The sequence below is a fragment of the Esox lucius genome, chromosome 8 (genome assembly GCF_011004845.1).
Source record: "Esox lucius isolate fEsoLuc1 chromosome 8, fEsoLuc1.pri, whole genome shotgun sequence".
Taxonomy (NCBI): Eukaryota; Metazoa; Chordata; class Actinopteri; order Esociformes; family Esocidae; genus Esox; species Esox lucius.
In genome coordinates, this window is record NC_047576.1 from 7,937,231 (window position 1) to 7,962,600 (window position 25,370).

The 25,370-nt window shown below is 41.7% G+C and overlaps 3 protein-coding genes and 1 long non-coding RNA gene across 7 annotated transcripts; 2 read left to right on the forward strand and 2 right to left on the reverse strand.

Annotated features, from left to right (window-relative positions):
* Positions 1-284: 284 nt before the first annotated feature.
* Positions 285-1,564, reverse strand: cart1 (cocaine- and amphetamine-regulated transcript 1). The gene is made up of 3 exons (XM_010871369.3): positions 1,197-1,564; positions 601-684; positions 285-428 (listed from the first exon to the last, which is right to left on the reverse strand). Exons 1-3 carry the CDS (start codon positions 1,326-1,328, stop codon positions 321-323), a joined length of 324 nt encoding a protein of 107 aa, XP_010869671.1. The 5' UTR covers positions 1,329-1,564; the 3' UTR covers positions 285-320.
* Positions 1,565-3,872: 2,308 nt separating this feature from the next.
* LOC105011356 (survival of motor neuron protein-like) lies at positions 3,873-9,049 on the reverse strand. 3 transcript variants are annotated; one of them, XM_010871326.3, is made up of 10 exons: positions 8,919-9,049; positions 8,637-8,714; positions 7,656-7,838; positions 7,178-7,291; positions 6,077-6,253; positions 5,762-5,890; positions 4,976-5,125; positions 4,724-4,888; positions 4,460-4,523; positions 3,873-4,334 (listed from the first exon to the last, which is right to left on the reverse strand). In XM_010871326.3, exons 1-9 carry the CDS (start codon positions 8,961-8,963, stop codon positions 4,464-4,466), a joined length of 1,101 nt encoding a protein of 366 aa, XP_010869628.2. In that variant the 5' UTR covers positions 8,964-9,049; the 3' UTR covers positions 3,873-4,334; positions 4,460-4,463. The 3 variants fall into 3 exon arrangements, with proteins under 3 accessions (XP_010869628.2, XP_010869630.2, XP_010869631.2); XM_010871328.3 differs by lacking the exon at positions 8,637-8,714 and having other exon boundaries at positions 3,874-4,334; XM_010871329.3 differs by lacking the exon at positions 6,077-6,253 and having other exon boundaries at positions 3,875-4,334.
* A 2,859-nt stretch (positions 9,050-11,908) lies between these two features.
* Positions 11,909-13,815, forward strand: LOC105011357 (growth arrest and DNA damage-inducible protein GADD45 beta). The gene is made up of 4 exons (XM_010871330.3): positions 11,909-12,152; positions 12,317-12,418; positions 12,562-12,787; positions 12,955-13,815. Exons 1-4 carry the CDS (start codon positions 12,109-12,111, stop codon positions 13,066-13,068), a joined length of 486 nt encoding a protein of 161 aa, XP_010869632.1. The 5' UTR covers positions 11,909-12,108; the 3' UTR covers positions 13,069-13,815.
* A 3,614-nt stretch (positions 13,816-17,429) lies between these two features.
* Positions 17,430-18,767, forward strand: LOC105011358. 2 transcript variants are annotated; one of them, XR_002197068.2, is made up of 3 exons: positions 17,430-17,524; positions 17,871-18,034; positions 18,726-18,767. It is a non-coding gene; the product is annotated as an uncharacterized LOC105011358 (long non-coding RNA). The 2 variants fall into 2 exon arrangements; XR_828078.3 differs by lacking the exon at positions 17,430-17,524 and adding an exon at positions 17,603-17,702.
* Positions 18,768-25,370: the final 6,603 nt, after the last annotated feature.

A 25,370-nucleotide genomic window follows, 5' to 3' on the forward strand; every position in this document is an offset into this window, starting at 1 on the left:
CTTAAGTACCGAAATGTATGATCTAAACTTGACTTTTCTCTGACCACCTCCTTGATAGGTTAGATTGAAGAAAACAACGAAAAATCCTATGACTTTCATTAACCTGACGAGACCAATGTTTTAATGCAAGATATCATAGCATTAGCCCACTATCCACCTAATTTCTCATTAAGACATCTTCAGAAATCTTCAAAAAACAGTTCATTTTATTCAGTCATTACACATTTGCTTATCTAAAACAGCAAGAATTTGAGAATACTTAGTATTTGGCATCATACAACAGTGTGATTCAACCGATGGTTGCTTCCGTTCTTTATTCCCTAAAAGCACTTAAGGACTGTGAAGTTGCAAGATGTTCCCCGTGGACACTCGCACAACTTCCCAATTCTTGCGCCTTTGCGAACTGCACATTGCTGGCCCGCGTCACACTGTGGGCACAGAAACAACACAGGCCTAGATTTATTTTAGCTGTACACTGTACTTTAGAATGAGACACAGAATTGGGGTTTCACAAAGGATACAATTAAACTCTAAGGCATTTCGTATCACGTTATTACCATATAATTGGAATTTACTAAATCTTAAACCCATTCATCTTACCATGGGAACCCAACCCAACTTTTTCTCATAGGACGGCGTCTGCTTATTCTTTAACTTTTCAAGAACTTCCTGCAACGCATCAAACTGTAATAGAAAAAACGCCTTCAGTTTGACATGTGTCTTCATCTGCAATATTTGCACATAGTGCTTGACTTGGGCTAAAATAAGTTCAGGAACTGCCAAATCGCACATTAGACTATGTTCATCAAAATGTATTTGTTAATAACGCTTGCTCCAATAAGGCCTTCTCTTTTGCCTAAAAAAGGAACTTGAACGCTGTTTGTCTAAAATTAGAAGTTCCGGAACGCCGTTCCGAACCGTTCCGGCCCAAGTCAAGCAGGGTATATACACTTATACAATGAACAATGCCACTAGTACGAGTCAATTCATAGACATTCTTTAATTATGTTGCTCCATTACGACAGTACCAATGTCAATTAGTTTCCATCTATGCAACCAATCAGTGAGCATGCCGTGTAATGACACTCAAAACCAGTCATTAAAGTAACTGAGCAATGCAGGCCAGTAAACCCCTAATCAAATGTTATCATGTTACTACAACTAACATTAACTTAAAAATACATGTTCAATCTCACCAATTCTTTTTCTTCCTGTGTTTTGATAGAGTCTTCTTCAATGGAACGTGTTTCCAGAAATTCGTGGGAGTTGGTTAGCAAAACCAACACCGAGCAGGTAGTGCTGAGGAGGAGGAGCTTGCCGCTGACCATGGTGCTGAAACGAACTGAGCCTGATTGGAAGTTGATCTGGCAAAGAGAAACGAGCGGTGCAGGTGCTGGCGCAGTACAGGATCGTTTTCTGTCTGGCAGACAACCTGGACCAATGTTTTATACCTTACTTTGACATCATCTATTGCAATATTCATAACACTGAACTGATGGAATAATATCACAGGTGACGGTTGGGGTCAAATGTGTTGAAACAGCCATAAATGTGTTTAAATAGCCTAAACATACACACAATGTTGCCGTTTGTAAGGGGAATATATGTTATTAAACTCAAACTGCAATTTCACCAAATTATTTTCTAGATGGAAAGATTAAAAGCATTTAGGGTTGAAGGCCCAAAACAAAGATCGAAGGATTCAAAAGCGCTTTATTTAATAGACATGCATAGTAGATGTGAAAACTGCAATATGACATTGAGCTGTTCACACGCCCACTTTAGACCCCACAATACACCAAATAATGGCTGTTATAATAAGCCAAAAACACATTGTAGTAGTTACATTGTATCACAGCCAAATTACATCTAAATCAAAACCGCTTTGCTTGTGAAGATCCTTTAACACGATGCATGCATCTTTCATTTCCAAATAGATTCTAAATCACTGCTATTTTGTGGGTCCTACATGTCACCTGATCAATGTGACCAACTATGGCAAATAACATTTCTAATTTCCATCTCCTCTATCTCATGTGAGCATAGCCTCATCCTTGACCCGAAGTTCATTCCAATTGACCCCACAGTGTCGTATCTGGAACATTGCGTCATCCACAGTGGTCATAGACAGACGATGTGAAAGTTCAGCTTCATAGTGACTGATGAGGTTTGGTGATTCAAATTATTAAAACCAGTAAGCCTGCAATATACAGCTCACACTCATACAAATCGTTACCTAAAAACGATTGTCACCTATATTGGCTCATCTTTTTGTAAAATGTATTTACCACCTTCGCAATAACAGGCATAAATAAGCCATGGAGCAGGCAACTGTCTTGAAAAGTCACGTTTAGTCATAATTACCGTAATTCCTCGTTTATAACCCGTGTATAAACCACAGCATTCATTTTATGGCATTGTATATCTACACACCCTATAAACCGCACCCATATATAAACCACATTTGCCTGTAGAATTGTCTCATTCATACATTGTACATTAATATTAAACGTCATAGGGTGCTACCAATATTAATTCGATGAGGAATAAAAGGTGTTTTTGGAAACCCTGTAAAAGCAATCGTATGAGTTTCTGAGACCTCTACGTCGTCAACATGACCAATACTTTCCTAAAAAACCTGTTGTATGATATCTGATACGTCTTCTGCCCTCTGGTGGATCGTCCGTGCACTGCGGGCAGGAGCAGGCCTTTGAATACCATATCCAAAATGTCTGCTTTAATGTATCGGCAAGTTTTTGCCACGGACATCTTTGCTAATTATGAAAATGTTACCGTAAGAATAACATTGAAATTGTCAGTTATATTTCAATATGACTATTTAATGTATTGAAGCAACTTATAATTTGTTAACTATAATAACTTTTTTACTTGTCCAATAGCTGAATTTTAGGCCTACTAGTCCAAACATACACAAATACGTAAGAGGTAATATTTCAATATATTTTATGAATTTCAAAGCGTTTCTCAAGTTTCATCCTTCTGTCATCAGAGTTGCAATTCCTAATTTCTCCAGTTTATGTGCGTAGGCCTGCAAACGCATTGGTCAAACGCAAGTGTCCGTGCATGACCGTACATTCTCCCGTCAAGTTTTTTTTTATAGATCCCAACGTTTGCATAAAGTCACGTACGTCTTTTTTGCGTTTACATAAGTTGTAAAACCGGGAAACTTGTGTATTAGCTGCACCCATGTATTAACCGCTGTGGTTGAAATTGTTTTCAAAATCTGTGTATAAACAGGAAATTACGGTAGTTGAATAGAGTTCACCAGTGAATTAATGTCTCACATGATTTCAGACTAAATCGGTCTCCTGAATATGCCCCAGAGAACTGCAGAGATTCATTTAGGTACTACAACCTCTTTGCCTAGAGCAGGCCATACGCCAAAACTGTTGTGCGTGTAGAGGACACCACAAAGGCACTCTCAGCAGATTAAACCAATATATAAACTTGATCATAATGCAAAAAAAAAACTGTGTGTGGTCCAATGCAGACACTGCTCCTCATCTGAAGGGGATGCAGTCAACTGCCATTGTGACACTGCTCAGGTTGGAGAGCAAGACGAACAGAGCTTAACGTAGAGATGTTGGACCCGGGGTTTACCCTATAGCAAGGGATTGACTGCCCGCATCACCATTCAATCCAGCCCGTAATAGGTTTGACTACACATTATGAAAAGGTACTTCAGAGGGGCCCCCGAATGGCAAAGCAGTACAGCCACTATCTCACAGGTAGCTCCATCTTTGGGAGACCAGGTTTCAAATCCTGCCTTTATTAACCCAATGGTGCCAGAAAGGGTACTGGTGTACCTGCGCTGCACCGTACTGGTTTGGGGTTAGTAATTGACCATGGCTGCCTTGCCTAGTTGAAGTCGAGATACCTTGTGGCAGCTTGTGCACCTGTGAGCTCAATTTAGTTAGAAGGCAAGTAGAAGTGTGACCTCTTCTTGAAAAGTTGAACTTGAGCATTTTTGCCAAAAGGATTGGGGTATCAAGATTATGGGTATCATTCCCCAAAAAGCAAACATTGGAAAACACTATCCAAAAGTGTAAAGAAAAAACTAAAAAGTGCCAAAAAAAGTTTAATAAAAAAGTTAAGTTTATACCACAATGACCTAGGGTCACCATAACCTAAAATGCTGATGTACATATCTTCTGGTAACAACACATTTTTCAATAATGTGTGACACATTACAGAGGAGTCTAACTGTATTAACTCTGTATAAGGCAAGATTCAGTCTGTGGAACACTGGTATTTTTTAACTCTTGATTTCAGGAGGACAACTGTTCTGCCAGACACATGGGTCTTGTACCAACCTGAAAGTGAAAAGGAAAGCAGACAGTCATGCAAACTTCAGGAATCCTCAAAATTAAAATGTTTAAAATATTGATTCATTCATTTTGAGTGGGAATTGAAACCACATGAAGTTGGGTTGCTTTACCTTATTATTTGGCCTGTTTCTTTTTGCCATCACTGCTAAGACTTGCATTCATCTGTTGCACTGCCTGAGCATCAAAAAGTTACGTTCCATGTATCAGTAAAGAATCACTACAAAGCATCCAAAATAAATCACTTCAATTTCATTCGATTCTTGGACATGAACATTTTAAATGTCCCATCTCACATCAACAAGAAGCCTTTGGAAATGTTAGGGTTTGTGTCAACATTAACAACTATTCTAGAGAGTGAAGAGGCTCTTGCTAACCGTGTAGCAGCCAGTGTGGTAACCACACAGGTACCAGGAGAGGAGCATAGTGGATAAGTCTGTCATGACTGAGTCCAGCCCATTGCCAGGCTCCACATGCCCTGGTTGAGGGGGCCGCACACACGTCGAAGGAGGTGGGGGAGGAGGGATGGGAGGCAGGAAGTCCTGGAGTAGAAAAAAGAACCTACATCAAATACTAAAATACCGTCTCAGTGAGTCTATTATTAACAACCACAAAGCAAACAACCTCACCAAAAATCCTTTGGGCGGTGGCACAGGAGGATAGAACGAAAAGTGAAGATTTGGATCCGCTCTCCCGCTAGCTGTTTGCCCTTTAGGACTACTTGGTTTATCCAATTGGTTCCTGTCCAGACTGTAGCTGCTCTTGCCACATTCTTTACCCTGAGAAGGCCCAATGGACCCAGATACATACCCCAAAATTATTAGAAACATAGAACAACAAATGTAAGAATTGGTGGTTTGGAACATTACCAATATTTGATACATCAACAATGCATCGGTCTGTCCACAATGTATTTACCAATCTACCAACCTAAGTACCACTTCAGCATGTGGCGTAACCCTGCTCTCTGAACCTACCGCGAACCACGCGCGACACAGCTCCAACAGCACTCAAAAGGAAATCGCCCCTTTCAACCTTATAACGATTTTACAGAAGTTGTAAAACAACTTCTTCGTAAAAAGGTTTACCGAAGAAGGTGGTGCTTCGGTCGGCCTAAAATATAAATCTGTGTTACTATCATGCACTGAAAATCTGTCTAAAAGGAGGATTTCTTGACAGAAACACATGCGTTGAACAGGTGAGGTGAAGTTTGTTTCCTGCTGGTCAATGTACTCCGTACTTCTAATTTTGCAATTATCGTTGCATGCGCTGCTGCACAGCCTGAAATTTCCAAGGTATCAAGCATGATATCACACTTGCATACTTTGCCCTGGAATTGCTGGCATAATATGCAAACGCCACAAGTCTGTATTCCAGACAACCTGAATAAAAAAAGATCTAGCACCCATACTCACTGAAGGAAACGTAGTTGGCTGAGGTGAGAGCAGCTCTTCTCGTTGCCCGAGTTGAGAGGACTTCCACTCTTGATCAGTCTTCTCATAATCCGCCCAGTTTTTCCTAGAAGGTCCGAGCCCCTTCACATCCTAGGGAGGAGTGAGTCTTCTTATTATGCTGACCTACACATTGCTTCATTCAAAGACTGGATCCACAAGTTCGCAGCCTTGTAAAGTTTGATACAGTGTAGAAAACCCCTCGAACATTGTCATACAAGCCCTCATACATGAGGGTTCAACTGAAGTTTCCCTTCTCCTGGCAAACGTGGCTCTTACACTATGGCCTCCCGCATCAACTGGGGACAGAAGGGTGCTCAGGTCCAGCTCCTCCTCATTCCCGTAGCCGTCGAACTTCACCCGGCAGCGGTCGCCTCTCATCCACACCAGTACTGCTGGGTAGACCAGGCCATCCTCGGAGTACACAGCACGGCACCGAGAACCTAGCATCCACACCTGGTTCACACAGAGCACGCTGAGTACACGCGCCCAGGCAGACACAGGGCACACTGGGTACATACACCCAGGCAGACACAGAGCACACTGGGTACATACACCCAGGCAGACACAGGGCACACTGGGTACATACACCCAGGCAGACACAGGGCACACTGGGTACATACACCCAGGCAGACACAGGGCACACTGGGTACATACACCCCGGCAGACACAGAGCACACTGGGTACATACGCCCAGGCAGACACAGAGCACACTGGGTACATACGCCCAGGCAGACACAGAGCACACTGGGTACATACGCCCAGGCAGACACAGGGCACACTGGGTACATACGCCCAGGCAGACACAGGGCACACTGGGTACATACGCCCAGGCAGACACAGGGCACACTGGGTACATACACCCAGGCAGACACAGAGCGCACTGGGTACATACGCCCCGGCAGACACAGAGCACACTGGGTACATACGCCCAGGCAGACACAGAGCACACTGGGTACATACGCCCCGGCAGACACAGAGCACACTGGGTACATACACCCAGGCAGACACAGAGCGCACTGGGTACATACGCCCAGGCAGACACAGAGCACACTGGGTACATACGCCCAGGCAGACACAGGGCGCACTGGGTACATACGCCCAGGCAGACACAGGGCGCACTGGGTACATACGCCCAGGCAGACACAGGGCGCACTGGGTACATCTCCGGTGGACACCGGGGTATTTTCATTTGGATTTACTTTACATTTACTAATGTAGATCAGGTAGTAATAAAGCCAGCCTGACTGAACCACAGACAGGCAGACAAAATAAAATATACTGAACGTAGTAATTTATGCAAACAAAAATTGCTGTTTTGCTTAGAATACCTAAATATGTGAACCAATGAATGCAGACATTAAAATCTCTGAGGTTTACCTTTGGGTCAATCAGTCCCTTACACAGCACACAGGATTTCGGGAGTATTGATTCTCTTGGTTTAGGGGGATTGTTTCCAACCTTCTCATCACTGTCGGTTTCATCCTTACAGCTCTACAAGATGACAGAAATACAAAGAAGTTTCTGCAGGATTATTGTTTTTAGGCATTAATATCCTTGTTCTTCTGACGGAGAAAACTTTCATGCTTTGGTTTTAACTCATTCCTACCACCACCATTGACAAGGGATGACTCTCATGAATTAGGTAGGTCCCTCCTGTTTGGTACAAAGCATTGGGCCGATAACCAAAAGTTGCTAGTTCAAATCCTTTACCGGACAGGAGGCACATATGCCCTTAAATAATTCACTTTAAAAATCCTCCTGTAAAACGCTCAGATTTTTTACTGAATCACCAAAATGTGAATGGCTCCTTCCGTTTGTACCGTTCCGACCCAGTTTCCTGTTGTGGGTGGCTCACCAGTATCTCCTGTTTGGGCTGGTTAGCAGCATCAGGTAAAAGGGCACTCAGGTCCATCTCTTCCTCATTTCCGTAGTTGTCAAACTTCACCTTGCAGCACTCCCCCTCTACCCAGACTACAGTGGCAGGGTACACCAGGCCATCCACTGACCAGACAGCTTGGCAGTGGGACCCCACCTGCCACTGCGGAGAATCACAGACAGAGAGAGAATGGAGGAAAAGTTACCAGGGCACATTTTCCAAAAATATTTGCTTTTAATCAATAGCCTGACCTGATTCCCTTTTTCTTTAGGTCACATTGTAGCTAAGTTGGCACACAATATTGTTTTTTTTGTGTGTATGTTCAGGTAATGATTCTATGAGAAACTAAGCTGAAATACATTAATTTGGGGGATGTCCAAACAACAAATTGCCACACAGATTCGAGGGGGTTGTCTTCAAGCTCATCACTGTTTTTTTCCATCATCACAGCTCTAAAGGATGAGATAAATACAAAGGACATACTTCAGGATTTGTAGGGCTACCTACTGGATTATTCTTATTCTTATCTAAGCACAAAGAAAACATTTGCTAGGCCTAAATGCTAATTTCTCCCATCACCATCTGGAAAAGCTTTAAACCTACACACATTTAACTTTGCGCACGCAACTGGTTCCAGACTTAGCACACAGGATAGGCTCAACCCGTTCCAAATTAGATTTATACAGTGACAATGTACTTCCTTTCTCTGTCCCACTTAATTTTGCTGAATTCTGTACTCTGTGGTAACAATGCCCAATTAGGTTACAGAACAGTATATCCTGTTCATATCAGTCCAGTAGCAGTTTTATTGCATGGCGTTTGTAACGCAAGGTTTGTGCTTTCGAATAGTGTTCGAAAAATGCTCTCGCATTTTGAATTAATTTTACAATAAATGTAACTCAGTTGAATGTGGAAGTCGAGTGAAGAGATTGTTAACTACTGTACTTGTCATCCCTTTACCCGAAATGTTATGAGGGCTTCTTCATAGGCCTTCACCAATGCGAAGTCGTCAGTTGCCACAGCTATAGGCCCTTTATCCTAATAATAAACCAAAAAAAAAAGAAAAGCGGCTAGCTAACGTTAACGCGCATTTCATTTCAAACAAACTACGGTATAGCGAGCTAGCTTTCGGTGTTATTGGGAGTCTAGCTAAGCTATCGTTATCAACTTCCGATGTGTGGTAAAATATATAAACTTGCTTACTTATTTACTTACTAACTTACAATACTATAAAACTCATACCTCCGCAACTCCACTTCGGAACACAATACTTTCATCGTACGCCATTACTGTACGCAGTTTTCAAAAACGCTTGATTACATTAAATTCCCGCCAACTGTCAAAAGTTGCGGCGCACCAACACCACGTGTGCGTGGTCATGTTCATGTTAGTGTGTATTCTGGAAATTGTAGTTCTCGCCTATATCGTTTTGTATTAATCACAAAATGCTTTGTGAGTGTGGAATATTGAATTAAATCCATGACACAATTCAAGATCCAAAATCTTGAATTGTGTCATTCAAATCCAATCAAAAGTGTGTCCCTAAACTGATGGGTTTATGCAGGCATTTGCATTCCAAGGCTCCTAAATGTATGATATGCCAGAATGTTTACAACTGAAGTAAAATATAATTATATATATTTCTTTGTGCCCCCATGACAAAAACTGTATACTTGCAGGAAATCATGAGAACCTTGTGAAAATTTGCAGAACAGACTGTAAATGTATAGGCTATGTTTCTGCCTCTGTAAGTTTGCAGAACACTGTACCAACGCTATGTATAAAAAGGTTCTGAAAGTACAAGGTGCTTTTTTGGCTTTGTTAACTCGACCAGGGATCTGAGTTTACTCACCTTTCTTACCACTACGCCAATTCTATGCCAATGACTTCTCCTTTTATTCCGTTAAATTCAAAACATAATATATTACGTTTTTCTCGTAGAACCACAGTCCTTCATTCCGTCCTGGTCTAATGTATTTATAGCCCAAACGTGGGTGAAGTGTTAAAGCTAAGTATATTCGTGTCTGAGTGAGTTCCTGCCGAATGTGTACCAGGGGTTCGTCCAGGAGACATGTCAATAACAGCCTAGTCATCAACAGTACTCAGCCCAAATACACTAGTAAGCATAGGCCTAATGTAGAGTTTTTTTTAGTTTCTTTTTTAACGGTGGCATTTTTACATGCACCTCAAGGTGAAAAACGTAATCCGCCACATATGTTGGCCTATGGTAAGGATGTAGCTTAGCCAATTCATCCCACATCGACCTATTGGACCAATAATTAGGCTATATACATTCAGTTTTATCTGTAATTGCACACAGATGAAGATATAGGACCCAACGAAAACAATGACATGCATTATGCTTATCTAAGAAATCATGAACTTGGCCAGCCATTGATAAACTGTCCACTGTTGTGTTGAATGACATTGTCAAATAAAAAGATTATCTAGCCTATCAAGATTACAGGGAGTATCGACTATAGCCGTCTTTAATTGGATTTCGTCAATGCTGTGCAATTCACAGTTAAAGAAAAACCTTCCCAATCGCTTAACAATTTAGAAAATGCTGTTAAACCTGAATGGCTCTTTAGTCTCGATCAAGTTGCAGAGCCTAATGGTCACTATTGTTTTTTTCATTTACATTCAATTGGTTTCAAGTGCGTGACTAACGAATCGAGACCAGACTGAGAACAAGTCAGTGCATGTCTTCACAACGTTGATGTGTCTGTCTCCACTAGAAACTCTAACGCGATTTCATTGCTTTACTAGACCACAAAGTGGCGCTCCACGCTAAATGAAGAATATGGTTTTCAATGAACAGTAGACTTTCTTATCGTTGTTCAGGACTACCACTCTCCTTATTCAAGTGAATTATTTAGAAAGCTGCAGCTTTGAGCAACTTCAGATTTTAAATTTGATTAAAAAAACAAAATAAGTGAATTTTATTTATTTAAAATACATATTTAATCGAATCTGCAGGCTATTGGTAATGACAAATTTGAAGTTAATCTGCAGAGTATTTGAATAATTTGCAAAAATGTGTCCTTTGTTATGTAAAATATGATAATTAAGTCTTGGTCTCGGGACACAAATTAGCAAGAGTGGACAATCATTTTTTTTTGCAAATTGGGTGCAATGCAGCAAAGCGTCCACTGAGAGGCGACACGTGGTGGATATTCTAATCCTGAACTACTTGTTCTTGCTATAATCATACTGCGTAGGCCAGCAGAAAGAAACTGGCAAAATATATCTGCAAGCTATTCACGATTATTGGATAATATAAAAACGAATAACGTCAGTAGGCTGCCAGACACAGGCCTATTATGTCTCAATAGTATACCAATAATGTAGCTTCAATAGTATTATGCAATATATATGTATTGAAGAAGTTAGAATTGAGACAAATGCATAGCCATCTGACTGCTCGGTGAGATTTCGTAATAGATAGGATGACAAGATCCACTAATAGCTTGTAAACACTACTGATCCTCTGACTTGTGGATAAAATTAACCACAGTGGAACAAGAATAATTAGGGACAGTTATGAAAGTTCCAGGTAGCCTGAGCTCACTGCAGAAATTCGTCTGCCTTCTAGATTATTTTCAATGCATTTGTTGTGGACTAGTTATCCCTATAAAAGTATTAACATTGGTTTACCTGTCCGTGAACTTGGTTACACAAAACAATATATCTTGGTTACACAATGCAGTAAAATGCCTGTTGGATGGAAATCCAGATGCTATAGTAACAAACATGGATGGTAACAATGTATCTCTTTCTGCAAGCTCGTCCGTCGGACATTCAAACGAACTTGAAACCAAGTTTTTTTGTGTGTGTAAATGCTGTATGGAGTTATGCAATGAAACATATAATAGCCTGTATGTTAAATTAAAAACACTTTCATGTGCGTTATCTTGCAGAGACCCAAAGGCCTGGATGTATATATTCTGAAAGGCTGAAACAACCCCAATAAGCAGCAGTAGAAAATTTGAAAAAGGAAATTCCATTGAACTCTGTATAGGTAAACAAATTCGTACAGTGGAGGAGGTGGGGGATTCTCTAAAACAGCCCACGTGGGCCACCAACAAGCGTTGGCATGAACAACCAATGGTAAAAGTTTAGCAAATTCTAGATACACACATTGACCAATCAGATCAGTAGCAACGGAGAAACACCACGCCCCTGTCGAGAGTGAATATAACCCAGGAGTTTCGCCCGGTTGTATCAGAAACCACTGAGCCACAGACCAGAGAAAAAGTACAACGACTTTGCAATACAACATCGAGCAAGTTTACGCTGTAACACTGCAAGGGAACCCACACTATATTGGATTACTACTTGCCGAGGACTCACTGCAAACCTCCATTCGGGAATATACTCACTGGATATTATCCTGGATATCCTTGTGGATTATACAATTACGGACTTCAATATGACACTGGAAGAGGTCGTTGGATGCAATATCACTGAGAAAAAGTAAGTTCCTTGCATTTGTCTAGGAATAGCCAACAGCTTGCTGCATGCTTAATGTCCACGAAGTAGCTTGGCAGTGCAAAGTCAAGCGCTGTCCTAATACTGAAATCTGATGTTGCCTCTTCAAAACTGTGGTGCGTAACTAACTGAATGTATTTTTCTTGAAGGATGGAGACCGTAAGCCAAGCACTAGAAGAGTTGCTGGTGGCAGCGCAACAACAAGACTGCCTGACTGTGGGAGTCTACGAGTCTGCAAAGCTAATGAATGTGTAAGTACCCTCCTATACATTGTTATGTTAGCCTATTGCCTAATCCAAAATGGTAAATGTACAAGATTTGCAGAAATCGTGTATGCGCGTTGCTCTCGTTACTTTGTCTCATCATTAATGTTTTACTCCATTATTTTTTGCAGTGATCCCGACAGTGTTGTACTGTGTGTTCTTGCGACTGACGAGGAGGACGAAGATGATATTGCACTGCAGATTCACTTCACGCTCATCCAAGCTTTCTGCTGCGACAACGACATTAACATACTGCGCGTCTCCGGCATTAGGCGCCTGGCTCAGGTTCTAGGCGAGCCAGGCACTGCTGATAGCAACGGCAACGAGCCCAAAGATCTGCATTGCATTCTTGTTACTGTAAGTAGCCTCCCCTCTGCATATTTTAGTTGCATTGAATGTGCAATAAACCGTGTCCGTAATTGTTAATCTCGTATGGTTGATTTCAAACAGTGAATACACCGACATATTTAAATGCATTTCTGTGTCAAGACACCCCTAACGATATCTCTCCTTCTTGCATACAGAACACCCAATGTCAATCTCTGAAATGCCAAGCGCTGCAAGATGTGGGTAACTACTGCGAGGAAAGCCGCTGCAAGAACATGTGGGTTCCTTATCTGGCCCTGCAGGAACGCTGAACTAAGGACCCTATTTGAGAAACGTGAAAAGCGATTAAAAGAAGTTGCCATTCTTCAAGAATGAGAAAGGCATTCAATGGGCACGGTCGACAGGCCTGTGTCTGCCTACCGTGGCCCGCTACGGGACGGAGCTAGGCGTGCACAGGTTCCCGAAGGACAATGCGCCTGCATCCATGACGCATCTGACACCGGTTCTCTTCCACCGCGGAAAGGAATTGTGACGGCGGGAGTGGGGAGTAGGAACGAACTGTCTAGAAGTCTTGCTACTGTTTGCCTAGCCGTGTTGGAGCAACCGGGGGCGGCAGCGTAGCGTGGGAACGGACTCGCAGTTTCGTTAGTGCAGAGGAGGGACAAAGCAACGGTATCAATGTGAATACAAAGACTTGAAACTGGGTTTAACCCTATGCTTTCCGAAGTGGAAGTCTGTGTATTTATGATGAAATGCAATGTGAATGACTGCAATGGTCTACAGTTGGGTGTTATGATGAGAAACAATATAATGAATATGCATTTTGAGCATCGATGACTATGGATTTTATGTGGAAGATGATAGGGTTATTTGGCTGAAGTCATAGCAAATCGACTGTTTAGAGGGTGATAAACATTGCCCAAATGTAATAATGTATTCTTGTATTTGATATTGACAAAATTAACTAATGTATTATTATTTAAGTTGAACAGAGTAATATATGACAGTAAACTGCATTGCTGAATACTGAAGATATTTGAATAAATTATTGAATTGAATTTGAATTCTCTGAGTGCTTTATCCTATGGGAAATGGGGGTGCAATTTATATCCTTTGGATACCGCATCAGTGTTCTCCAACACTGTTTCTGGGGACCTAGCACAGGTGACCAAGTGTGACATGGTACTTTCTGTACACTCTAGCTATCAGACAATAATTGGTAGGCCAATAGGGAATCTATTCACAAAGTATAACACATTTCACTGTGTTTTGTCTGAAAACCACAGCAATACTTCTTACAACTGTACCTAGCAATATATTTTAGCAATGTATTACAATTAACATGTAATAGACACTATATTTTGTTTTGTTAAGGCAGGAGCTGCAGTGGATACCCTGACTAATGTATATCACCAAATGCTTTGCTATTGCTGACTAAAATGTAGGTGTCACAACACCAGTTATTACACATTTATGTTTACTGTAAAGATGTGTTGTTCATACAGCAGCTTTCTGTTGCTGTAATGCTTCCACATTAGCCTTTTAATCTGACAAATATAATAGCTATTCATTACTGAAATGTAATAAAAAGGTGACTCAAGCAGTTTGGGCCTACACTATGTCTTAAAAGGACAGTTCAAATCTATAGTTTCAGTTAGGGGTCTTCTGTTATGTAATAGGAAAAACAAAAGAACAACCAAATGGGTGGAGACCAGGCTGTTCTATAACTTCAACCGGATATTCCCTCACAATAGGCCACGATTTTCACTCACAATGGAAAGACAGGATTGCAGAATGTGGCACATCCTCCTTCCTTATAGCTTTGGCTGCACTTGACCTCTTAATTAAACAGAAAAAAACCTGGGCAAACAAACCGTGCATCTAGGTTTACAGGTAACTGAAGGCGCAGCCACTTCACCGGCTTACTGGTAACTGTTTCACATCCTGGATGTGACATCCTTAACGTGGCAACCGGCACTGTTGTGACACCCTGTGCCAGAGGGGACGCTGACTCTTTGTTGGGCCAGTGACTCAGGACACTTGTTTGACTTGGCAATTATCCTGGACCTTCAGTGTGCCTCGCGGTACAGCTTCATCCCAGAAATGGCTGGTGTCGGCAGCTCACTAAATCCAGTGTGAGGGCCTGTCTTTGAGGGAAGAACCAAAATAGGACGGCGCTCAGTAAATAAACCTAAATAGACATACTTTTATTGCCACCCTTGGAGAGCACGCGTAGCGCCCACACACGTCTCTGACAAACACGCAACATGTCGTGAAAGTGGGCCTTGCTAGGGCCGCGGTAACAGACCGTCGGCCGATGTCGATAAGGCTTATGGGTTTGGACCCTGAGACGCTGAGACTTCAGAGAGACGAGGGTGCCCATGGGTGAAGTGCTCACAGGGCTGCCTTGTATTGAGCTGCAGACTGGGGATTATATTGTAATCGGGGAAAATAGTTTCAAATCCTCTTGCAAAAATAAGAATACAATTTTGACATAGCCCTGGAAAATTAAACCCAGAAATCTGCAGACGTGGTTTAGGGAATAGGGAAACAAGCGAGAGGTAGAAAACTACAGTCCCGGAATACAAACTACAGCAGGCTATATAATTGTCATCTACTTCACCTTTCATTGTACATAATACAAATGTATTTGTTGAAACAGGGAGTCTAACAGTGAGTCTCTCCTAATCTACAACTGCAGTTACTACAGACGAAAATAGAAATTGGATGAGGGCGAAGAAAATTAATGGTGAAACACACACACACACACACACACACTCACACACCTAGATCACTATAGCAACCACGGGTCAGTGTTTGAGACTAAAGATGTTGCACATGTTGGGAGGAGCACATTACACTTCTATGACACCGTGACATGTAGGTCTATGTAGAGCTGCACGTCTAACAGCAGAGCATGTGGTTTAGAGCATAAAGAGGATTCTGGTGTGAGACTCCAAGGTATGCATCATACCTGTGTCAGACATCCAAACAAACGTCCCCTTTGAGTTTTACACAAGGCAGAAAACGTCAGCCCTTTCTGGCCCAGACATTCCGTTTATGTCTGACATTCTGTCTGTCTATGTCTCTCTCTTTCTCCCTCTGTCTGGCTTGCTTTATAAAGTTGTAGACATGCTGTCCATAAATGAGTGTGACTGCTGGCAGAAATCATGGAGGAGGCAGATGCTTTGTGAAAACCCATGATGTTAGTTAGCTAGCTGGCTAGCAATTAATAATTGAGCAACTGTAGCTAACTATCTTTTGGTGGAGCATATTACATTTTATGTGAGCTGTGCTGGTTAGCTGACTCCAAATTTCCTATTTGAAGTTTTGCTGGCTCAACTATTTTAACTTTCTCAGCTGATGTTTGCCATGCTAGGTTTCGTAACTGTTACACTTCAGAAATAAAACTATGTTAGTCCTTTAAAACACTATTGCTAAAAGTCAGTTTAAAGTATAAAACCACACCTAGGAACTATTACTCTGATGGAATTGTCCTCAATGAATATATCAGGAAAGCTTGTTAGTTATGGAGAATTACCTAACAAGTTTTCTTCATGGTCAAACTAAGACTTATTTTTTACTGTATATAAGTTGAAGAGTGAAGATAATAGATGGATCACCTGTGGGTCAACCATTGTGTATTTGACAAACAAAGAAACCTGTGGATTGATTCAAACAACATAGCGTCAATCAAAATGAAATGATTTACCATAAAACAATATCCAGACTGGAACAACTTTCATGACTTTGAAAATATAACTTGATTTATACATTAATAAAATGTTTTACTGGTTATGTTAAAATATACTTGTTTTAAAGAACACTAGTGTTAGCCCAGGGGTCCTGTGGAGGGTGAAGCTATAGGTCAGCTTTCATATTTGGGGGTTATAATTGAATATGATTGCCAACTGCCTCATCTCAGTAATTGGAATTATATCAAACATTTTGAGGGAGTCATCAAGTTAGATGATACTTAACATGCTCACTTTACATGTTTGCCCTGAATATCGTTCTGTCCCCTTTTTAGTGCAGTGTCGCATTCCCTTTTTTCCATTACTAACAACTAATAAATAAAGGTACTATTTTTTTTTATTATTATAACTGGTCAGTATCAGGTTGCCTACATGTTAAAACTGCTTGCAAGATGGTTAGTGTATGGCTATGCTCTATGCTTAGGACCACAGGTATGTTGTGTTGTGTGTGTGTCAGAGAGGGAGAGAGAACGATTGAAATAATGTATGTGTGAGAGAGAACATTTCAACAACCGCAACAGTATTTAATAAAACACTATTATTGCAGCTCAAATTAAATTCCCTTGCTGGTTATTTAAATGTATTGGAATAAAAGAAGCAAGCACCAAATAACGTATAATTATGTGTAGGCCTGGACAACATATAAGATACAACCAGACTAGTTGTGTTACATCTTAAAACAGAGTTCAATGCATTCCTTAAATAGAATGCATATTTTTAGTTTCAGAGACACAGGACCGTTTTAGAATTCTCCATGCACAGCATCATACCCGGAAATATGGTTTGCAGTGCTTCAACGGAGTCGTCTGGCCACGTACACGTAGAACGTGGCTCCGTAGAGCATGCGTCACATTACCATAGAAACTACAAGGGGTAGCCAGAGAATCTGCTGGTTCTGGTTTCGGGACTTTACTTATTTAAATCATTACTACAACATGGACCAATCGCCTTTGGCTACTGACGTTTATTCCACTACGTATGGCGGGTATCCTTCGCATTCGTCATTGACCATGTAAGGGCGGATTAGAGACACTATGCAGGTGTCCCACTCAGCATCAGTCAGAACGGGATGATGAGTCATATAGCAACATTTAGTATTTCGGCATCTACTGCTCATGCATGCAGCTGAGAAATGTGTAGTTGAAAAAGATGTATCCACATCACGACCATCCCAACCCCGAAAGATAATGGTATTAAAATACCATTAGAAGACACTTAGTGCAGGAAAACAACCCTTTATAGTTGCTCCAATGTCACAGATGTGTTATTTTTCTTTTCATTATACATTCTCACCTCTACACCGTCTGTTCTGGTTCACTCGGAATATAACTACAATCTCTGTCTCCGTCTCCCCCTAGGTTCTGTGCGTCGTGAGCCTCGTGCCTGTGCAGCGCCGCTGGAATGCAAAGAATGTGGAGTGGACGGCGAGTGGCGAACTCTGACTGAAACGTTCGCGCGGGTTTCTCGCTGGAACGGTTTATTTGCATAGCAAATGTGGCGCTAATTACCGGGGCGAAGTCAGGTAGGCAGGCATATGATATGATACGCACACATTCACATTCACACCCAAACCATATCCTAATCCTAACGCTAGTCCTAGCTTTAATAACTTGACTTGTATGCCTAAACATAACCTAGCCCTAAAGGCTAAACACAAACATAATCCCTAATGCCAACATCTAAAATCAACTTTTATGTTTTACCCTAAACCTAACTGCTTAAATGAAAATGTCTTGTGGAATGGAAGGGATGGAATTGGCACAGACACACACGCAAATGCACACACACTCCCACATACATTATTCATACTATATACAAACCCATTCCAAAAAAGTTGGGACACTGTACAATTGTGAATAAAAACAGAATGCAATGATGTGAAAGTTTCAAATTTCTATATTTTATTCAGAATACAATATGGCATATCAAATGTTTAAACTGAGAAAATGTATCACTTTAAGGGGAAAATAAGTTGATTTTAAATCAACACATCTCAAAAAAGTTGGGACAAGGCCATGTTTACCACTGTGTGGCATCCCCTCTTCTTTTTATAACAGACTGCAAATGTCTGGGGACTGAGGAGACAAGTTGCTCAAGTTTATGAATAGGAATGTTGTCTCATTCTTGTCTAATACAGGTTTCTAGTTGCTCAACTGTCTTAGGTCTTCTTTGTCGCACCTTCCTCTTTATGATGCGCCAAATGTTTTCTATAGGTGAAAGATCTGGACTGCAGGCTGGCCATTTCAGTACCCGGATCCTTCTTCTATGCAGCCATGACATTGTAATTGATGCAGTATGTGGTCTGGCATTGTCATGTTGGAAAATGCAAGGTCTTCCCTGAAAGAGACGACGTCTGGATTGGAGCATATGTTGTTCTAGAACTTGGATATAACTGTCAGCATTGATGGTGCCTTTCCAGATGTGTAGGCTGCCCATGCCACACGCACTCATGCAACCCCATACCATCAGAGATGCAGGCTTCTGGACTGAGCGCTGATAACAACTTGGGTTGTCCTTGTCCTCTTTAGTCCGGATGACATTGTGTCCCAGTTTTCCAAAATGAACTTCAAATTTGTATTTGTCTGACCACAGAACACTTTTCCACTTTGCCACAGTCCATTTTAAATGATCCTTGGCACAGGGAAAACGCCTGCGCTTCTTGGTCTTCTAGCGGTTCCTTATCTGTACTTTTAACTTTTCCGGCCTCTTATTGCTACCTGTCCCAACTATTTTGGAATGTGTAGCTCTCATGAAATCCAAAATGAGCCAATATTTGGCATTACATTACAAAATGTCTCACTTTCAACATGTGATATCTTATCTATATTCTATTGTGAATTAAATATAAGTTTATGAGATTTGTAAATTATTCCATTCCTTTTTTACTCACAATTTGTACTGTGTCCCAACTTTTTTGGAATCGGGTTTGTACATTTATCCACACCTAGATATGTGCGCAAATGCCAAATCATTTAGCATTCCAATTAAAAACCTAAAGTAATATACAGAAATAACACAGCCTTGAAAATAATTGTACTCTGATTGCCCCCTTCATGCAATTAATATAATATGTTGCAAAAACAGTTGCATACTGGTCTGTTAATGTAATGTATTGAGAGTGTACTTAGTATAGCAGTCCATTCAGGCATACGTTTCAGGTTCTGAGAGCAGAAAAGTGCAATCAGACTATTCTAAAGTGGGTAGCATGGGTGAGACTAGCAAAGGAAAATAGCTAAAAAGAGAAGTTTTTTCTCACACAGGGAGGCAATGTTAGAGACTAACTGTAGTTTGCCCCACCCCCCAATTCAGACTACTTTTCTGATGCTCACACACATAAACGCTTGATGTGTGTGTGCAGTTGGGACGGCTGCCACCCACGGCTGCCACTCTGTCAGTTCTTTCTGCTAGCCTGTTGGGCAAAGTCAGCAGGTACAGAATGTCTGCCATTGGTGGCACTCATAACCTCAGTCTTATGGGACCACCAGCACCCAGAGCTGAGAGTCAGTGCTCCCTAGCACTGCGGGCCTTCTGTCGCGCCAGACTGAAGTCTGAGGTCACAGACAAACTGCACATAAACCCAAATGAAAAGACACAAGGCGCGTTTTACGACTTCATGCCATCCTGCAATCTAGACCAAATCAAACAGGAGCGACCGGTGCAGCTACCAGTGTTCATTTTTATCATCGCCCGTTTCAACACTTTAATCAGACAGAATCAATCCGTTTTTTCCGTAGCTACATAAACTGCAGCCATAGCAGCCCAACACAAGTACAGGCCGAACGGATCGTTTTACAGCAGATGTGAGGGAGTGTTCCTTCTGTCATATGGATACTCAGCACTGAGAAAATGGGGTCGCACTAACGTTGTCAGGAAATTAAGAAACAATGGGAGGTTGTTTTGCTCCAGTTTTACCTGCTAGACATGTTATAGGGGACTGCGTGGGGCAAATGTTTTATCTTGGTACAAAGGTTTTATCTTGGTCCGTCTGGGACACTCCTTGCCGACGGGTTTAGGTCGACTCGAGATAGAGAGTCTGCATTGGATGGTGGATGGTGGCCAGGGTTTGGCTGTGCAGGGCAGTACCCATAGCAACCATGCCGCGGCACACCAAACGGCAGAGAAGCATGTTGTTTGACTTTCCCTTGTTAAAACACGGCTAGTGAAGTCCCCTGGAGTTCGCCACGCGACGAAAGAACTGAGCGTAATGATAATGAAACATGACTAAGCAAAAATGCGAGTGCGTGAGCAAATCCGCAAAGCAAACACCCAAGCGTAGGCCTCAGGTGGCCCACTTGAAGTCAAAGAACCTGATACTGTTAAACAATGTGACATTACGTGTTTTAAGTGACTGCGCGTTGCCAGAGTTTAATTACCCTTTAGTAACCAAATAAGGGCACTGAACTTATTAACATCTAAAGTAATCTCACTGTTGTGAAATTGTCTTTGGACACCTAAACTCACTCCAGCAAGTTCGTCAGTGACCCAGTTTGACCTGACCTTTCACTGCCCTCACATTTGGGGCTTCTGGGGACATAAAAGGCCCACACTCCCTCATTGTGTCCGAGGCGTGAATGCCAGTGCAGACTAACTCCCTTCCTGACTCTGAACAGCAGTAGTAAAATCGCTCACAAAATGAGCCAAAGTAGCGTTATTGTTCCGGTGATCATGGTTGGGCGCCGAAGATATTCGAGATGTGGTCCAACTCCAACATGTTAAAACACAGCTGAAGTAATGTCAGTGGAGAGAGTGTGTGTGCTAAGCCTGCAGTAATGGAACACACCGCTCCAGAAACACAATGCCTTGCTGTGTGTTCCAAGTTCCAACAGACCAGGGTGTCTCTGCACGACAGGCCCCATTGCAGGACAGGGCGGCTGCAGTCTGGAGCCATGCGCACCCAGACCGGCTGACGTCAAGCCGGCCTAACAGTGGAGAAAATTAAAACGGGAACAGGAGCCCTTTTCTTTCCAGCGTAGCCTCGCTCTGCCCCATTGCAAGTTGCTGACAGAATTAAATGGGCATGACTCCAGCTATAAATAGCGTGCTGAGAGGACTATTTTTAGGAGGCTCAGGCTATATTTAAATGTAAAGGGAGTGGTCTCCTATTTAGACTGGGCCATCCTGAAGAATGCCAGAGTGATTTTTCAATTTGCTCTTCAAATTTCTTTTATTTTTTAGAAGACATTAAATCCAACCCTTGAGGTTCATTTTTTCCCCTCCACCTCAAACGGCTCTTTCTCCCTCAGAGCAATTTGCCTGTGTGTTTGGCAGGGCTGCAAAGCAATGTGGCGACTCTGTGTGTTTGGCAAGTGCCAAGTGAGGACTCTGTGTCTGTGAGGTGGCCGGGCCAGCGCAGTGCAGCAGCTCTAAATTAAAGACCCACGCTAGGGGCCCCCGAACCCCTCCATCCTACTCCTTAACCCCACTGCTCCGCACCCATCCACCAACCCACCCACCCACCCAACAGCTCTTTCATCTAAACCAGCTCATCCTCCCCTGACCCTGACAACATGGCGCTGGCTGAAGCTGTAGCACACAATCCATGCAATTATCCTTTGCCAGGAGACACAACCTCAAACGTGTACACAGTTCGTCAGTATGCTGAACACGCTTATACTGACTTTGACTAACTGGCCTTGTTCTATGTTGCACCTGTGTTGAAAGTGTCTTATGAGTGGCTCAGAGTCCAGTCCAGCTGCTTCGGTCGGACAACGACCTGTTGACCGCCTAGGTTCCTCCTAGGTGGCGCAGCTGTCTTGTGCTCTAGCTCCGAGCTGGCCACCACAGACTAAGGTTCAAGCCTTGCCTGTGACAGGGAAGTCCCATGGGCAATGCAAATTGTCCAGCATCAACTGGGACGGCGTTGCGCTCTGGTAAATTTATCAGATGGCTCTGGTGCTTGGAAAGCTAACTGACATTGTCAGGTAAGTGAGTGTTTTCTCACGTGTCGACCCATATGTGACTTCCTGGTTGGAAGAGCAGTGTGGACAAAAAAGTGTTTGTCGTGGGTGTCTATGAGGAAAGCTTGACGCAATCTTCAACTCTATCAAATCTGTCACACATTGTTTTGATGAGACAGGGTAGATGGATACCATTAAGTATTTCATACTATACTGTTTTTCAGATCACATTCCCCCTACTTTATTAAATGCACATGAGAGAGGAGAAGTCACTAATTCAATGTTCTTGTATCATTAAATTGTAATACCAGAATGTATCATTCTCAATTGAATTAGACATCCAATTGATCTGGCATTCAATAGAGAACAATCTGTACAAACTGTGTTCTAGCAAAAACATCATATTACCATTGTTACTTTGTTTTCTTTTGTTTTACTCCTTTATCCCAGTTCTTCTCATCCGCTATGTGATTATTGACTTGCCCCATCAGAGCTCCCAGTGGGCTTAGTACAAACAGTCAGACAACAGGACATGTATTCTCTAAAGCACATCCCTCTAAGCTGTCCTGCTTGTTACCACACTGCTTGCTCAACCAGGAAGTCAGCCGTAACTGACATGCTTGGTGGAGAGTGTTCCTCCAGGAAACAACCGCAATTAAATCGCAGGCACTCAACCTGCCGCATAGAGCTTCTAAAGCATGATAGGCAAAGCGTTGCTGGCTGACCATCCCTCCCCTTAACCTGGACACTGCTGAGTCAATTGTCTCTGGCCTTTTGACCCTCGTTCGTAACAGTGCGACTTCACTGCGATGCAGTGCCTTAGACAGCCACACCGCACAATTACTTTTCCGTCAATGATCAGAATTATTTGACTGTTCTATTTTGTGAGGTGAACTCTGTGTGGTATTACAACACTTTGTAGTGAAAGCTGAGCTTATATCTCCACCCAAAGACAGTAGTTTCAGTTCTCCAACACTGATATCACCCTACGCTGGGTATTTGCATCTAGCAACCTAGCCGTTGAGAATAACTTGAGTCGGATAAAATCACAAATCGAGGGGACTTTTTCAGCTCCGGGGGCCTCCGGGCAGCCTTTCCAACATGACTCAGCGGGAAAGCCTTGGGGGTCCATGTTGGGAAATCCCATTGCAGAAAGCTTTGCATATCCACTGAGGCCAAAATCAACCGCTTTATGCAAGGGGACAAGTACCTGTGGGACTTTCATGTGCTATAAACAGTGAAACGAAATTTGCCTACATAATCTCAAGGCTGTTACGTGGATCTGTTTTGAACAAAGTAAAAGTGGCCAAATTAGTGTTGTGCCCAGGATCCATGCACGTTGTGTGGAATCAGTTGTTCAGGGCTCAGACGTTGTTTGCATACAGAATTTGCTCAAATCCCAATTCAACCATGGTAATCAGACTTAGCACACCACAAAAGTGGATTGTAGTTGTCTTTGTTTACTGTTTGCTATTGTATTAGTGTGTGTTTCTTCCTACTTCTAAATGGCTGTTAACAATTACATACAGTGTAGCACCATTATATCTTGGGTGGTCTCTATAAGTGTGTTTTGCTGTAACTAATTTGGTTACTGTGCCAAAATGATTACGTTTGTTCTCTGCTCCTAATCAATAGTAAATTATAGTATTTTACCTTTTGGTAGGGTAAGTCAATGCAAACGAATCAACTGACCAGCAAGAACGTTTAAATGGGGATTTCTCAGGTACTCCGAACAGTTTTGCGGATTTTTTTTGTTGTTGAAAAATCTACTTCAAACATTAACTACTAATGTCACTGGTCATTATTGTATGTATTTATGCAATGAGTACAGTAAATATCTTACATACAGCCCCATACAATTGCTATGTAAGTACACATCCCAGCTTATTACAGAAACAGCACTCATCAAGGTTGGAAAGATGCATAGGATGAACAGTTAAAAAGCACTCTATCCTTGTTTTACAGCTTTTTTTTGTTGCGTTGGTAATATTCACACTAGTATGTGGTATTGTTTCACAACAAAAAAATGATTATCAAAAAAGCTATTTTTTCAAAATTCTAAGCATATTTGCCATTCACTGAGTACCAAAAAAAACAATATAAAATGTCAGTGTGTCATCTAGAAAGACATATTTCATGTTGAAATACGTGGTGTTCCTATAAAGTACATGCAAAACATTTGATAGGATTTTCTTCTCTATTGAGAGGCCCATCCTGGATTCCTGAACCTAGACCTGCCCCCAAAATCTTGTTTTCATTATAGAGATGGAGGGTCTATGACCACCATCCCCATAAGTATGTCACCCTCCTTCAGCCCATGGATTAGCCATGTCATGACCAGTGACAGGTTTGGATTCACCATGCCAAACGATTCTCCCCATATTGCATGAAAAATTAACATATTCATTGTGACGTGTACAAGATATCATGGCCAAATGAACAGGTCGCTAAAAAAACTGTCACAAAGACCAAATCGACGGAACACATGACCCCTATTTTAATTCCTGGCATTAGCTGGCAATTTTTTAATTGATTATAAAACTAAATTTTTACTTTATGACCTTTCACCCAAATACATGAATGACATGCTTTTTAGATATGTGCTTGGTCAGTACCTCTGATCTTCTGGCACTGGCCTTTTAGTTTTAACCTAAAATATAATGTTTTATTTTACAACCATTTTGCTTTTATTAGTTCAGAAATATTTGCCCTGGTCTCTCAACCATTGGCTTTGCAGTGTTATTATTTTTAATTGATTTACATAAATATATTTTTGTTACGCTATATCATAACTTTGTACAGTAAATCTTTTTATCCTTTTTATCTGTTAGTACTTTGAAATACATTTTAAGTGAGAATATTCATATGTAAATTCAGGTTGAGTTTCTGTTTCTTTTTAGGTCAGCATGCTATAAAACCTCAGGTCAACAATGAATTAGATCAATAATCTTAAAGTAAGTT

Excerpts from the sequence above, each read along its gene's own strand:
- LOC105011357 (XM_010871330.3), top strand. The coding sequence starts at position 12,109 with ATGACACTGGAAGAGGTCGTTGGATGCAATATCACTGAGAAAAA. Across the intron at positions 12,419-12,561 it reads TCTGCAAAGCTAATGAATGT|TGATCCCGACAGTGTTGTAC; the intron begins GTAAGTACCCTC and ends TATTTTTTGCAG. Across the intron at positions 12,788-12,954 it reads TGCATTGCATTCTTGTTACT|AACACCCAATGTCAATCTCT; the intron begins GTAAGTAGCCTC and ends TCTTGCATACAG.
- LOC105011356 (XM_010871326.3), bottom strand. The coding sequence starts at position 8,963 with ATGGCGTACGATGAAAGTATTGTGTTCCGAAGTGGAGTTGCGGAG. Across the intron at positions 7,292-7,655 it reads AGCCCAAACAGGAGATACTG|AGCTGTAAGGATGAAACCGA; the intron begins GTGAGCCACCCA and ends GTCATCTTGTAG. Across the intron at positions 5,126-5,761 it reads AGCCAACTACGTTTCCTTCA|GGTAAAGAATGTGGCAAGAG; the intron begins GTGAGTATGGGT and ends GGGCCTTCTCAG.
- cart1 (XM_010871369.3), bottom strand. The coding sequence starts at position 1,328 with ATGGTCAGCGGCAAGCTCCTCCTCCTCAGCACTACCTGCTCGGTGTTG. Across the intron at positions 685-1,196 it reads CACAGGAAGAAAAAGAATTG|TTTGATGCGTTGCAGGAAGT; the intron begins GTGAGATTGAAC and ends TTTCTATTACAG. Across the intron at positions 429-600 it reads AGTTGGGTTGGGTTCCCATG|TGTGACGCGGGCCAGCAATG; the intron begins GTAAGATGAATG and ends CTGTGCCCACAG.